Source organism: Rhyacophila brunnea, unplaced genomic scaffold, assembly GCF_057557595.1.
Source record: "Rhyacophila brunnea isolate RB1 unplaced genomic scaffold, BYU_Rbru_1.0 scaffold_16, whole genome shotgun sequence".
In the NCBI taxonomy this organism is placed as follows: Eukaryota; Metazoa; Arthropoda; class Insecta; order Trichoptera; family Rhyacophilidae; genus Rhyacophila; species Rhyacophila brunnea.
Window position 1 is genome coordinate 3,333,184 of NW_028232816.1, and position 17,108 is coordinate 3,350,291.

Consider the following 17,108-nt stretch of genomic DNA (forward strand, 5'->3'; position numbering starts at 1 on the left):
TTTCCTTGCTTTCGTATATTAATCAGTGTTATATTGAGGGCTTATATTTATTAAGACCTAACGCATACAATTGTTTTCGTGCCAAATTGTTTTATAAAATATAATATAATAATATGTCGAACACTTTGCGCTTTAGGCACAGTGGAAGGTCACTTTTGAAGATATTATTCAGGCGGCCATAAGCACTCCAGCCTAGATTTACTCTGCGAACAATTTCATCGAATATACATCCATCTATAGACACTTGTTGTCCCAGATAGATGTAGCTTTTCACCTGTTCGAGCTGAGTGCCATTGATGAGGATCTCTTTTTGGCATGCAAAGCAGTTGAACATGACTTTCGTCTTTGTTACATTTATTTTCAAATCTACTTTGTTGCTTGCTTCCCGTGATCACATATGCATGTGAAACATGGACCCTAAGTAAAAGAGAGATCCAGAAACTTAGAGTAGCACAACGTGGTATGGAGAGGTGCATGCTGGGCTGGCATAACGCGAAAGGACAAAAAGAGGAATGAGTGGATAAGGAAGCAGACAAGGGTTTGCGATGTAATAGAGTTTATTAAAAGCCTTAAATGGAGATGGGCTGGACACATAGCTCAAAGAAGAGACAATCGTTGGACAAATCTAGTCATCCAGTGGTATCCAAGAAGTACAAAACGTCCGCAAGGTAGACCTAGAGGCTGCTGGATCGATGAAATGATAAAGTTCTGCGGAAGTACGTGGCAACGCAATGCACAGGACCGAGAGAAGTGAAAGCAGATTGAAGAGGCCTTCATCCAGCAATGGATAGATTCAGGCTGATGATGATGATGAATATATTATGTTCACACAGTATTATGGCAAATATATAAAAACATTTTTTTGTATATTACATTACTATTTGAATTGAAGCTCACGATGGTCGAGCGGTTAAAGCGTCGGCTTATAATATCGTGGGTCCGAAGTTCGAGTCTTCGGTCTGACAAATACACATATTGTTTTTTTTTCAATTTGTGATTCAAGTCAGAGTATAGACCTAATAGATTGAGCAAGTGGCTAACATACATTTCTCGTTAAAACAAAAATCTGTTAATATAAACCTCTACTCTATGGAGGCCCATATCGTGGGCGTACATGCAGAAGTCACTAACTCCAAATACACAGTTCTGAGATAATCAATGCTTTGTGTTTTTGGTGTTCTTAAAATGGTTGTAAAATCTTTATTTTTTGAGTTTTTCATTACTATTATGTTTTTTAGTTAGTGACTTCTGTTACGCCCACGATATGATCCTATTAGGATTGGATAATATTATGGTCAAAAGAAAAGGAACATTACTAATTTTTCTACAAGGTTTCCTCGGTTTTCACTCTCTCTCGAATCTCATGGATCATTTCTGTTCTTGAGATTTTTTCGCCTGGTGTCACGAGGGATAGTTTCCAATCCTGACGACGTAAAGAATTTGAATTTATAATATGAACCTGTCAACAATTATCTATGTGGTCGCAGCCATGACATATTCTAGCTTAGAACCGTTAGCGAGGGGTGCAAGACTAGTCAATACACTATCCAAACACAATTCGCACCATGAGTGTAAAACCAATTTCGAGATTAAATGCAAAACAACTGCAAAAGTCGTGAACTTGATAATCTAAAAGTAAAGTAACTGAAAGAACATGCAATAATATAATGTACATATAAAAAATATATTATGATTTTTTTTAGAAACTCTATTTGTCCTAATAAAACGAAGACTTCAAACCTTAATATTATCTCCAAAATATGTCATTTGCACATGTCTTCGTTTTACAGTCACGGTGCGACATATACGTTTTCAGTGATGTGACAGTGTTATTTTATTGTACAAGATTGTTTATAATTTTACAGATTTTAGTGTTTTATACGTAAAATGAGTGTTAGCGACTTGTTTAACCTATTGGGTCTACACTCTGGGTCGAAGCACACATTGAAAAATACTATGTAAATTTGGCAGACCTAAGGTTCGAGTCCGGGACCCATAAACCAACACGTTACCACTCGGGCTCCATGAGCGCACACTTATATCATCACCATCAACCGGAGTCAATCCACTGTCGGATGAAGGCCTTCCCAAGCTTCTTTCAACTCTCTCGGTCCTGTGTCATTCGCTGCCACGTATTTCCGCGGAACTTTACCAGTTCGTCAATCCAGCGGCTTTTACGGCGACCATGTGGCCGTTTTGTGCCCTTTGGGTACCACTGGATGACGGCATTTGTCCAGCGGTCGTCCTTTCGGTGAGCAATGTGTCCTGCCCATCTCCATATCAGCTGTTTGGCAACGTCTATTTCATCGCGTACTCCTGTATGCTTCCTAACCAATTCGTTTTGATGCCCAACATACACCTCTCCATGCCTCGCTGTGTGACTCGTAGCCTTTGGAAATCTCTCGTGTTGAAGGTCCATGTCTCGCAGCCATACGTGAGCACGGGTAGCATACATTGTTTGAACACCTTACGCTTAAGACATAATGGTAGGTCACTCTTGAAGATACTATTCAGACGTCCGAAAGCACTCCATTCCAGCTTTATTCTTCGAGCAATGTCATCGTGCATGTTTCCGTCTATGGGCACCTGCTGTCCGAGATAGACGTAGCTGCTGACTTCCTCGAGTTGGGTGCCATTAATACAAATAATCGCAGAGTCCGAAAAACAGTTCCTCATCAGACATTTATCTTTAGGCCGACCGTTTGACTGGCATCTGCGAGTTCTTGCATTCTACCTTGGAGGTCTTTCGGGTCTTGTGTATACTTGCATACTTATATACACATTTGGAAATGCATTACTTTTATTTTAACCTTACTCGGACTCTATTTGTACCACGTGTGCATATTATATGGCATGCATTGTTTGAGCATATTATTAAAGGTATCAGTCAAATATATATTGAACTCTTATACTTACATAGTTATATATCTCGGTTGAACTCCAATCAAAATTGAAATATCCTCAGAGCATTTTTTTGTAAAACCTACCTTTTTCTTATTCCTGGCTCTAAGCTCGCGGGTCTTCGCGTCCCCTAAAGTCTACCATCTACCCCAATATTGGTCAGTCCAAAACCAGTCCCTGGTCCGGAAGTTGCAACTCGTTAACCCGTATCCGGAAATTTGTACGTAAACAGTTCACCGCAGGACACTTATTCGTGCGCCGCAGTATGTGAAACATGAGTTCGTGTAACATTTAATCAAATGACGAGTTCTTTGTTGAACATTTCACCGTGGAGTATATTTGTACGTATACTACAACATGAGATGTCTTTACTAGGTTAGGTTAGGTTAGGTTAGGGTTAATCTAATAATTGGAACAGTACTATTTGCAAACTATCGCCACATTTTGTAAGATACGTACAAATGTATTCCACAGTGAAATGTTCAACGAAGAACTCGTCATTTGATAAAATGTTATACGAACTCATGTTTCACGTACTGCGGCGCACGAATAAGTGTCCCACGATGAACTGCATACGTACAACTTACATGTAACCCGTTAACCAGCTTTAAAATTGTCAAATTGTCGTTAATGCCAACCTCATGTCATTTTCAATATTTAATCTGTTTTTTGTTTTGGTTTTAAAATAAACCAATGCAGGTAAAACTTTGTAAAATTAGTATCTCCATCAATTATCAGCAGATAATCCTGAAAATCAAATATGTATTAATTATGGATAAAAGAAATACTTTCACAACACTCACTCAAAATGTTAATTTTGTTGGTTGGACCTTGTCATACTAAGGATGCAATTTGATTTTTTTTTATTTTAATATTTACAGTTTCAGCCGGCGACCCCACAAAAACTCTCGGTGACCCCACATGGGGTCGCGACCATTAGGTTGAGAACCCGTGGAACCCGTTGGAAACCTTTGGAAGCTTTAGCCTAAAGCTTCCATATCTCACAAACCTTAGTAGCTTTACGTAATAATTATACGTGTATCTTCTTCTTATTGTGCCATCCCCTAGCGGAGGTCGGCCACCATTAAGGCGATCTTATCTTTGTCGTTTGCTACCCGGTACAGTTCAGTGGAGCTGCACTCGTACCACTCACGGAGGTTCTTAAGCCACGAAATGCGGAGCCGTCCTCTGCTACGCTTCCCATTGATCTTTCCTTGAATGACAAGTTGGGAAATGCTGTATTTTTGTCCTCTCATAATGTGGCCGAGGTACTGTAGTTTCCGTATATATTGGGATAAAAAATAAATGATATTTAATATATTATGTTATGATTTATTAAAAACATTTGATTCATATTACATGAAAATAGTTCGTCATAGACATTTAATAGAATATTACAGATTTTTAAAAACAAATAAAATAGTTGATTGATTTTTTGAACAATAATTATGTAGTTTTGGCCGATTTATTTAGGTCTAATTAAATTTAATAATATATTATAAATATCTTAATTTATAATTTTAATTATATTTACCCCACGTACAATATTGACTTTACGTAAAATATAGACAAGACGGAAAATATTTTTATTTATATCGAATTTTACATAGATAATCTTAAAATTAATAATTATTTATTAAACATTTTTACACGTCATGATGACAACAATCATTGGTTAAAAAATATTTCATTATGTAGTTTTTATAATATATTATGAAACATGTATGATTACTATATTTTTGTTATACATACTATTAGCAATAGGTAAGGTAGGTATATAAACATTCCCAATCAGCATTTTTATTTATATCAGTGATGCACAACATTTTTATAAGTTTTATCCATTTTATTTAAAGTATTTATTTTTAAAAAAATCACGATGAGTACGTACATAACAAATTATTAATTTAAGGCGTTCACAATAGAACTTTTATAGATAAATCTTATAGAAAAAATAACGATAAAACAGATTTTTTTTTAAATACATAGCGCATCACTAAACATGTCTACACCTCTAGGATGCGCATTGACTAGTCGCCCAATCCTCGCTTTTGGTGCCTGATTTCAATTTCAATTTTCAATTTATTTATTTTTTAACTGTGTACATTACAAATTATAAGTTAAAGACGTTCACAACATGACATTTAGGAACAAATAAATATAAAACAGTATTACATAAAAAAAGAGATAGATCAGTAGATAAATTAGATAGGTACAAGGAAGTACACCGGATGAGTTAAGCAGACCCTTTTTTTAAGAATTTATAAAACAACGTCCACCTAAACTCATTCTCACGTAGGTGGAATATATCAACACCCGAAGCAATTTCGTTGAACATAGTTATCGCCCTCCCAATTGGCGTTACCAGTGGCAGGTTGGTTCTACACCTTGGGAGAATTATAAACAACTGATGGTCTCTATTTCTAAGATGGTTATCAGGGACACACAGGTCAACACTACCTGATAAGCCTGACACTGGGTAACAGTTTTCATCCAAAAGAAGTCATAGCTGAAACCATGCATGTTAATTAACGAATGCAGATAAATTCAAATTGTACATAATAAATCAGGATAGGAAACTATACCACGTGAGAATAGGTGAAATGCTTTAAGAGCAGAAGTGACATGCGAGCTTAAAAAAAGTGAAAGGTGAGCATGCTTTGAAGAAAGATAATCGAAAAATACTCATTTGAGAAATTATGAGAAGGAAAATAATTATATAGGTACATGATATGAAGATTTCGAAAAAAAATCTTTTGAACACGCTGTGAAATATGCTTGTAGGAAACCTCATAAGGAATCCATTTAATTGGCCCATCTGTACTAATACGTAGAGTGTACGTAAGACATTTGGATTCTTCAATGGCTAAGCCAGTGACGTCCCGTGGGGGTAGGCAGATTGATCGTCGCTTGGGGGCGGCAGTTACTCGAAGGGCGGCAAATCGAGGAGAATCATTTGGAATATATAGAAATAGCTACCTTGGTTGAGGCATGGTCTAAAAAGATCGTGGCTAGGCGATGCGCAGATTGCGGGTTGCAAATGACGCATGCCGAATGAAATATAATTTGTTATATAAATCCGACATGCGTCCATTTAATGTTCTGTTTATTGTTCTATTAGTAACAATAATAATATATTAATTGACATATTTTCTTTTTCAAGTAAATGGGTAACGTTTTTAGTCATCTTTACACGATATAAGAATCAATACCCCTATCGCCATCACGAAACAAATTGACGTATTGTCTCCTCGACGTTCTCTCTCTGAATGCCAGCGAGTCCAAAATGAAAATTATTTGCCGTTTCACTGATGTATCGTCTTAACTCATTTAGTGCTGACAACGCGACCGGCGCGTACTTAGCAATAACGAAAATATCTTTTCATTTACAAATTCAGCTCACTGGTTTTTTGGGGTTCGCGATATCTAGTTTACTGCCGTTGCCTTTCGACGAGTTCTTGATGACCAAAAACGACACGGGCAGATTTGCGATTAATTAGTCTGATATTTTGTTAGTAATAAATCCATACAGCACATTTCTTAGATACTGCACTCATGAAAGGATGATAAAAATACTGTATAAAAAATAGGGCGGCATTTTGGCGCTGCCTAGGGGCGGTATTTTATCTAGGGACGTCACTAGGCTAATCTGTCTTATGGTGAATCCTAAAAACTGAGCTGTAGAATGAAAAGATAATATTGTGAGTCAAACAATATGCCAAGATCTTTGATATTAATTATTAACGCGGTGATAGTTTCGGGAGTCTACATGTTTTATTCTTCTTGAAAAAATCACGGAATCAATAGTGGAGTAAGAAATGTTGTATCACCATGAATAACATAAAAAACCTATGTTTTATATAAAAACGTATATCTTTACATGAAAACAACAGAGAAATAAAGCAAAAAAAGGTGAATTCGAGATAAGTGTGCTAATCAATTTCTGAAAGCTGTACCTACATAATGAATCACTGAGATAAAAAATTAATACCGCATTTAAAGGAAAAATGTCACTGTTGCATTTATTAGAATTGTCCTGTAACTTAAAAGCAATAGTGTAATAAGTGAAATAATCCACTATTAATAATGGTAGGTATACACAAAATCTTACCACTATCATCCATTATTATTATAAAGCACAGAAAAGACAAAATAAACATATAGGTAGTTAACTATTTCATTTGTATGACGCCAACAATAAAGTTTAATTATCTCGGAACTAGTATTTTTGACTATTGCATTCAAGTAGAGATATATACATTAATGTCACTGAGTCGAAATGTGATGTTGAAAAATTGGAAAGTAAATCTGAAGAAGTTTCAGACTCTAGTGGTAATATTACAGATGAAAAGTACATGAGCAATATAATATAACTGTTTTTATTACTATTGACTTTCATCTGTGTACTAAAATTTTGTGATGGATTATTTTGGCTATTTTTTTTTTAAATAAATAAGTACATCCCATAATTTATACTAATATTGTAAATCTCAGTGCTATTTAAATAAATATATCTTGTTTATTTGAAGGGTGTATTTTCAAAATAAACTTATTCCACTACTTGACGAAAATGAGTTATAAATGCCATAATTTAAAGGATAAATATTTGAACAAGTATTTTTTATATAGAAGAACCTAATAGCATTCAATTCAGTAGAAAAAATCAACTTCAAAATTGGTGTTAGTAACAAAAGTAACTTATTCCAATACAAAAAGCATATTATGTAACATCAACACCGTTAACAGTTTTTTGGTTATTGCCGAAAATTTGTTGAAGTGGAATAAGTTCACTTTGAAAATGAATACTAGTATCATTCTTTAAACCCACTATGTACACAATAATATATAGATGGAAATATAACTGGACACTATAACGTAATATTATAATATAATATCAATGCTATATTACATAATGTTGTATTATAATAAACTTTAAAAGTTATAAAACATAAAATAGAACGTATTTTACTATGATTTATTTAAAATATTATAGTCTATGTAAGAATATGCCAACATTTTAACGTATTTCGTTTAGTCGATAGGCCTCATAGGCAACGAAAACCACGAGTCGTGCATGGCTTTTTGTAAAAAATTAACTGGTTGGTTACATACAATATTTAACTGAAACATCTTATATATGAATAAAATTTAAAATTATAAAACATATTGTACACCCGCAATTAAACTGTCATAAGTCAAAAAGTAGAAAAGATAACATTATTATCGAAGTTTTTTGCCATTAAATTATTATTTCAGCCATTTCAATAGTTTTATAAAATTTGCAAAATACGTATTTTTCACTTGTGACAGTTATATCGTATTATAAACTATTTTTATTTAAGCATAGAAAAAAGTATCTACAATAATATTATTATCAGCATTGCATAAACATACAAAATAATTCAATCAATAAACAAAAATATAATATTAATTATGTACCTAATATAAAACAATATGTATATTTCACTAAATATTATATATTTTTGTGATATGGAAGCAACAGTTTGATAATAAAATATAATGATAAAAATATGTTTAATAATATTATATAAGTAAGATTATATTACATTTAAATTAATTAATGTAAGTAAATATATCTTTATTTTATTTCACATTTAACGATGTTTATACCTATTTAAATAATTATACATTATAATAGATATGCTTATTAAATTATATCACATTCAATATTGAAACATATACAATTAATATAGGCCAACATAATTTTTAAGTGTCAGCACACTCACTTACGTGAGCGTGTAAGCCGAATCCTAAGGCCTTCAGCTCACGAGAATACTAAAAAAAGACGAGACTGAAATTAGAATTTCAACCAGTATCTAGCTAATATATTTCAATGGCGACTCGCTCACAGCAAGACTGGAATCTCTCAGTTTCAAAACGGTCTACTAACTAACTAAACTGAAGAGACGCAACATGCTAATTTCCCAGTCTCTCAGTAATGTTTCCAGTCCCCTATAAAACAGTGGTGCCTATATCAGTAGATTGGTAGTACTGAACTGAACTCAACAAGCAATAACTAGTCAAGACGTCAAAAGTTATAGATGGGCGAACCGATTTTTAATTAAAAATTTGTAGCAGAAGTTGAGAATTACTTCCGTCTGTATTATTACAGGCTGCCAAAATATTGCCGTAAAGATATTACGGAAAAAGCTTTTGAGGTTATGAGATTATTATTGCAAGTGGGTTTCAGTAGCGCCGTGTACGAAACATCAGTCATTGACCAGTTTATGAGTTCCATCAGCAACCAGTTCGTCGGATTTTAGTTTCTCCATGAGCGAAAGGTCTAAGTCTGAATTTAAGATGAGTCCCTATTATTAATTGTCACTGTCAATAGAATCGGAATTGTCACGACAAATCGTTTGGTTTTTCACTTTAATACACTTTGAATTATCAGTAGTAATATCGAATATTTCAGAAGATTGTCCGCCTCTATCGAAATTATTACTAGTATCTTCTGGTTTTTCGGTAATTTCAGAAGATTGTTTATCAGTAAAGCTTTTGACATTTCTGTCGTCTTTATTATGAATACGATTTAATGAAAAATCTAGAAAAAAATCGTCTTTAATGATTAATGGATCATTTTCTTGATCAGAACTTTGTTCGGTGTTTAATTTACTATTTTTTAAAACTATTTGTCTTTCTGCTTCACACAGATTTTCTTTCAAACGGGTATTAAATTCCTCAAGAGAGTCTGACAATCTTCCATAATGTCCATACTTATCCAGAACTTCAGATTCATCAAGATTTGAAACACTTTTATTTTTTTCACATTGCATTGGATTTTTTTCTACATTTATATTACAATTTCTTCCACTTTGAATATGGATATCAAAACTAGAGCCATCTCTACAAAAATTACTGGCGTATGAAGAATTTCCAGTTTTACTGACCATGTCATCACCAAATAGTGGTAATTCTTCTTTACTCATACTTTGATATCTTGATAATATGTTAACTTTTGAAACTGAAGGAGTTTCATCAAAAGTTTTACGTTTCGATTGTGTTAATTCATATTCTTTATCACGACTAATAACTGCATTATCTTTATTATAATTTTCTTTAGTATCTATTTCTGTAGTATTATCTAAAGATTTTTTACCATTTTTAAACAAAAATACATCATTAGAAACTGCTGTAGCTGATGCAATAATTGTATTCACATACTTATCAAAGTTTCCGTTTTTAATTAGGTCATTGTTTGGATTCTTCACGATGATGTCGGAGTCGAAAAACACGTTTGACACTTGGGTGTGGTTGGCGACGTTATTGTTCTGGGTGTGGTGTACAGTGGCGCCATCTGTTGGCGGCGGCGAGTTAGTGTTTGGGGCGATCACCAGGGACGTAAGAACGGTCGTGTTGATTTCTGGGTTGTCATCGGTGTTTCCGAAGCTTTCTTCTCTGAGGACGGCTAATGCGGGGGGCGGGCGGGATATGGAGCAGCGCTGTTGGCGGAGGCCAGTACCCGCCTCCCGCGATTCACCTCAGACGGCCGTGTTTTCCAAACAGGGTATCTGGCAACATAAACATAAAAGTGTTAATAACAAAGTTTTTTTGAAATCACATACACTCAGTGCATTTCAATATTTCCACTTCGGTAACAACTGATTTTTTTCTAGGATATATTAATTATTATGTAGTAGGCAGTGACTCTTCTGGCCTTTGGTAGAAAATTATAAAGAAATATAAATAATATCGTTATCTTATAATATAATATGTATATATTATTATTTTTGTCTTGATTTATCTGCAACGCTTGACAGAATAATTAATGTGTAGGAGAAAGCGAGACAGGGAGAAAAACGTATTAAATAAGGTAGGTACGGTGAAAGAAAAGATACACTTAAACGCAAATTCTAAATTTAAAAAATAAAGTGATACGGAAATAAAGGAATTGTTTATTTTAACTCGGGTCACGAAAGGAAACAAATAATTAGATACTCTCATCATAGTTTGACAAATGTTTACAGTGCAGTAGGTACTAGCATATCGAGCATATAGAAATTATTAAACGACATTGCAATTAATTAATGCTACATGTGAGTTTGATCAAAATAATTTACATTGCAGAACTAAGCCATGTCCAGGAATGTTGACAGGTGGCACTGTCGCTATGTTTTTTTTAATTTCTTGAATAAATAAACTACAATGAAAATAACTTACATGCTTGGGACTGACAGATCCAGGAGGCCGGGAGATCATGGCTCCCTTGGGTCCAGCGTTGTTGAAGCCAACCATAGTCGTGGTGGTGGTCTCCGAGGCGGTGGACTCTCTTTTGTGGTAGATGCTGGTCGGCTGACTATATAGTCTTGGCCATTATAAGTATGGAAAATGGAAAGAGGATAATATGATGTTAGTATGGTCGTGGAAATGTTAGTTGAATAAAACAAAAGGGAATTTCGAATACTTGAAATTTAAAAGTTACCTAGTGTTGCAATCAAACAATTTGAATCACCTATACGAAAATGAATAATTGAATCACCGATATTATAAGATACTTAAATCCAAAAAAGCACATTATTTATTATTTATTAATTAAAGAAAACTGTTTGTTTCACTAAAAAAATGTAAAAAATATTAAAAATAATTACAAGATAAAAAGAACTTTATCTTTATATACAAGGTTTTTAAATTTCTGTTGAATCATATAAACTTGACTTGACTAGCTTAAACGATCAAAAAAAAATTGTACTTGATAGAAATACTGAATAAATATAGAATACTGAAATGTCATTTTGATTCATATTGATTTCCATAGTAACGCACGTATATATTAATAATTTAGTTGCTAGGACTCCCTTAGCAACCAATAATAGTGTTTTACTTTTTACGGATTTCTTCCGATATAATATTTCATACAAAACAGAATTAACTGACAATTAATACAATTCTACTTAAAGATGGCTAAAAGTATTAAAAGAATGCATTGGCATTGTGTTCTGATATATTCTAAAAGTTTTAAATGTCTAGCTAGTTCGGAAGTTAGTTAAAAATCGATTGCAAGATTTGTACCGGATAAACAAGCACCGAACAAACAAGAATACGACCTAATAAAAACGTTGTAAAAATATAGCTAATACTATAAATATAAATTAAACAAATTAGATTGTATAAAAAAATCTTTCTTTTAAAAATAAAATCAACTAGAGAGAGCTGTTTAAAAATTCTGGAAATATGGAGTTGTAATTATCAAGCAAAAATATACTAAAATAATAACATTAATTTTAGGTACGTATCTTGAAAAACTATTTTTATTATGATTTTTAATAAATCTAAAACTTCGATTTCGTGTTTTTCTTCACTTTCTGTCGTTTTCAAGTTGTTTATTATAAAAATCAAGTGCTGTTGGATCAATATATTTTATCAAGGTTTTTATATTATTAATTTTTTTTTTGTTTATCGGTACATAACCTTGAGGATAGGTCTTAAAAATAGGCATTGTTACTGGAATTCTGCCATCCCGCAAACAAAATGTATGTTCTTCAGGACTTCCAATGAATGTTAGTCCAGGACTTGTGTTGGTTTTATACCAAAGATATATTTGGCTGAAGTTGTTTTAATGTAGAATGGTAGATATTTATTGAAAATTACAATATAATCCGAAATTTGGAATTTTGTGATATAAGTTCTTTTAATTATAAGTGATTCAATTATAAAATTTTTTTTATGAGATACAACATTAATTTTATATTGGATTAAGAATAGTAAATTTTAATGTGGATGAATTGTTAAAAAAAGCAAAAAAAATATCTTCCTCTTAAATTCCTCTATAAAACAGAAAATTGTATCCTATTTTTGACTTCGTATACGACGTTTTCTCAATATCTAGGTGACTTTTGCAACTGTTATTATATTATTTGGATCTAGTATTAGTATGTATGCAATTTCAAATTAACGTATCTTGACATTTTATATATCTCGAGGGCTTAGGCGTAGTGTAAATATTTAATTATTAGCATCCATATGTTTTTTTTTCCTTTTTAGCTTCAATTCATAATATAATGCTTAAATCGCTATTAATTGTATGAAAGTTTTTTCCGATGAATGTAGATACATCTTGGATACAATAAAACACATTCAAAAAATCAGTTTATTTTTAAATAATTTAATTAATCCAAGCCACGGACAGATATACTATGCTAACTATACCTAATAAGAAGATAGAAGATAGCAATTATTAATAGTGAACTAAAAAAAAGTGTACAAAATGCGGTTTCTTTTAAAATTCTGGATTAGCGGTTATTCCCATTTTGAATCTTAGCCCCGTCGCACATACAAATTCACATCGACTGCGACATGGCCATAAATAAAAAGGGCCAAAAATGTTGCAACTCTCTTTCGCGCACACAAGCAAGACCATGCCCGGAGAGTGACGTGACTTAGTTAGCCGAAACAAATGACTGCATATGCAGACGCACTCTACATTCAGTTAATATTGAATAAAGTGACAAGCGGATATTTTTTACCAAAAATGCTGCACCGATGCTATGTGCGGCAGTACATTAAAGCGCGAAATATATCATTGTGCATATCGCGGACTATCACGTGAAGTCACAGTAAGTTGCCGCTACGGGAAAAAAAATGTGTAATGTCGTTTTTCTTGGTGTTTAAAATATTATCAGACTGATGGTCCCCATCCCGTAGCACATTTTGAACCTTTAAACGAACATTGTCAGTTGGCAAAATCTGCCGAAATCACCAAAAAAATAATGAGGTCACCTCACGTTGAACCGCATTGCATCGACACCTGCATGACGTTTTGAACGTTTTTATCATTTTATAGATGTCTACACTTTTTGAATCATATTATCAAAACCAAGTTTTTTTGTTTTTAGTGGTTGGCATTATGTATTTTCTATAAGAATATTGTCTATTTTCTATGGTCCGCAGGTGGTGCTCTGTTCAAAATGTTATTTATCGGTATAATATTGCAAGTAATTTTAACGTAAACACACGTAGAAACTGTTAACATTAATTGAAATTAGCATGAACAATTAAATAATAATTCAAAATACTAATACGTTAGAGTTGCCACTCTCTGTAATTAAATTTAGAGAGGTGGTGATCGTTCAAAATATTCTGCAAAATGACAAAACCATAGACTAAATTTGTCGCCGCGATAGCGTGACAGTGACGTGACATGCATCTCAATTTGATCACAACTTAAGTTACGAGAAAGAAACGAGTTTGTATGTGCGACCGGGTTTATAATATTATGCGTTTTCAATGGTTGCAATGGAACTTTATCTCGCTTCAAGATGGTAGCAGTTGAAGCGCGGCGACACTCGTTGCAACGCGACGCTACTGCTACAAAATCATTGACGTCGTTTATCGCAAGTGAGACGCTCTAGCGAAAAACGTTATTGATATGGCAGTAGTATTGTATATGGTAATTAGCCTGTCGCTGCGCTCCAACGTCTAGCTTGAACTGTAAAGAATAAAACATATTATCCAATGGAAAATGGACGAAAAGGATAATACTATTATAATGTTAGTTAACATGGCATTGGAAATGTTAGTAAAATAAAACCAAATACGTATTTCGAATAATGTTTTAGTATTTATTTAAATTTAAATAATATTACAATATAATATTTTTGAATATTTATAATATTAGATCTCTAATATTTATACTACGTGTATTAAATATTTAAGCCCATAACTATCTAATTCCTAACCGCGATAGTGAGATAGTTCTCATACTTTTAATGACTACTTGTCTTGTTTGCCTAGCTATCCAACAGTAGCGATGGGTGAAGATAGACTGTGATTCGGCATAAATAGTCCATAATAAACTCTGTCAGTCACAATAATTATTTGTTTTTATTGAACTAAGTATACAATAATTTGCAGATGGTGCTATCTAGTTTATAAAATTCAATTAAACCCTGCCTAAACCAAACAATAATAGTTAATCTATGGGCAATCCGACAACAATATAGTGCACATCTTTTCAGTCATTTTTATTTGTTTTTGTTGAATTAAGAATACAAATAACATAATTTGGCAATGCTTGGTTTTTTTTAATTCATTAAGCTCTGTCTAACCAAATCATAATCGATAAAAATATTCTTCTGTCTTAATTCTGGCTTAATTTTAGATAATTTATAGATATGCAAATATTTTTAAACAATAATCTACTATAGCATGGATTAGGCAAGGTTTAATTGATTTGTAAAAACTAAGACTACCTACCATGGCCCCCACATCCTGAAGCGGGCCCCCTACCTATTACTAAGGATAAAGGCAGTGTGACTCTCTACAGTACCTAGCATTTTCCAAATGGTGTACGCAGTAAAATGAATGTGTATATTTAGTGTTTTTTTTTAATACTTACATCCATTTTAATTATTATGGAGTTGTCGAGTATCCATACACAATTAAACATTGTACAGAAACTGTGTACAAATTTTATTGAAGGATAATAGCGCCGCAGGCGACTTTTTTTGCTATTAGAGTAAATTTATGATATGTGTTTATCTCACTTATCTGGTTAACTAACCACGCCGGGCCCCACCTGAGCCTGGGCCCCAGGCTAGAGCCCTGTCAGCCCCCCCTTTGTGAGGGCCATGCTACCTATACATTGTAGTCTTAGTTCAATGAAAGCAAATACGCCTGACTGACAAAGTTTAGTGTGGACTATTTATGCCGGATATTAAAAGCCTACCTCCACCCTTCGCTACTGCTATCCAATGACTGAAATATAGTACTGTCTCACTCCATCATTACTAAGAAACCCTTAGATACAATTTGATAGTAATAAGTTTTGGTTTATTTTTATATTTCCATAATAGGGACAGATTAAGACAGCACTCTTTTACAATCGTCTGATATTTCTAACAATTTATTATTTATATATCCTTTTATTTAAAATAAATATACCTACATACGTAAAAATAGTTATTTTATTTATTAAATATTTGCTAAAATGTCGTATAATAACTATAAATAATAGTTTGAAAGAGTATCACTAAGTAACTACACTAATTATAATAATATTTTGGATTAAAATTATTTAAAATATTAAGTATATTGGTGTGATAGAAATACTGATCAGGTTTATATGCCGATTTTTTGTAATACTATTGGAAATCATTTCGAATTTATTTAATCAGACCACAGTTTAAAACCAAGTCGATTTTAAATACATACAATCACATTGTCACTTCAATACAACAAACTAGATAATTTAGATTTTAAACTGGATATACCAGTAAGTTTCATACTTCAATATATATTATAAGTACACGTATGCGTACTTCTAAACATCTAAACTAATATCTACCTATGTATTAAAGATTGTTATTAATTGTACCTAACCTAATATATAATGTTATTGTAGATGCGTGTATATAGCTGGAGTTGTGCGTTGAACGCGTGCGTAATACATACGCATATAAAATAGATGTACAATTTAATATTATTGCGTCTACGCTTTACAAGTGCGCAGAACTCATACGCTGAACGTAGTAGCTAAAGACAAAATTATATTATTGAAAGTATATTGTTATTAAAGTAGTTGTTTGTATTGCTATTTTGTACATTTTGATTTGGTAGGTAAGTAAAAGGTCATAAAATTTGAACATTTATTGAATAATATTATATTATGTAAAACGTGACATATTCAGGCCTTGGAACTGGTGAAGGGGTGTGCTGGATGGAGAATCATCACTCAAAAGGAGAGCCTAAGGAAAATTGATTTTTTTTAATTTTTAAAAATGCTCTTTCTGTCACATAAAAATCATTTTATTGCGTAATAAAAGAAAACATAGTATTATATTATATTATCTACAAAATTATCTTAAGACACTAATAAAAAGAAAAACTATAACATTAAAATAAGTCATATATTATTATCTAATCACTAGAAAGATTAATGTAGAATTTATTAAAAAATATACTTGAAATAATACGGAATACAAGAGCTGCTTTACTTATGAATGTGGTAATTTTCAGAGGTAGATAATTCTGTTATTGTTTGACATACAACACAGCTATACTATAACAGCAAATCTCGACGGTAGTGTCGTCTATTTTACAGAAATTTTCGTAGCTATATTCGAATGCATCACAGTATCCAGTTAGCCGTGAATGACAATTGTTTAATTATTATTTTCCCTTTTATTAAAGTATTACAAAGTGTATTTTTTAATCAAAAAAATACTTTATTATAGTTAAATATGAACGAG

The 17,108-nt window shown here is 32.7% G+C and overlaps 1 protein-coding gene across 4 annotated transcripts in view; it reads right to left on the reverse strand.

Moving 5' to 3' along the window:
- Nucleotides 1-14,140: 14,140 nt before the first annotated feature.
- Dh44-R2 (Diuretic hormone 44 receptor 2) overlaps nucleotides 14,141-17,108 on the reverse strand; it is a 515,631-nt gene continuing 512,663 nt past the window's right edge. For all 4 annotated transcript variants that reach the window (XM_085944033.1, XM_085944029.1, XM_085944030.1 and 1 more), the window contains one exon: nucleotides 14,141-16,604. In XM_085944033.1, the coding sequence (XP_085800159.1) occupies nucleotides 16,592-16,604 (13 nt within the window). In that variant the 3' untranslated portion in view covers nucleotides 14,141-16,591. The remainder of the gene's footprint in view (nucleotides 16,605-17,108) is intronic.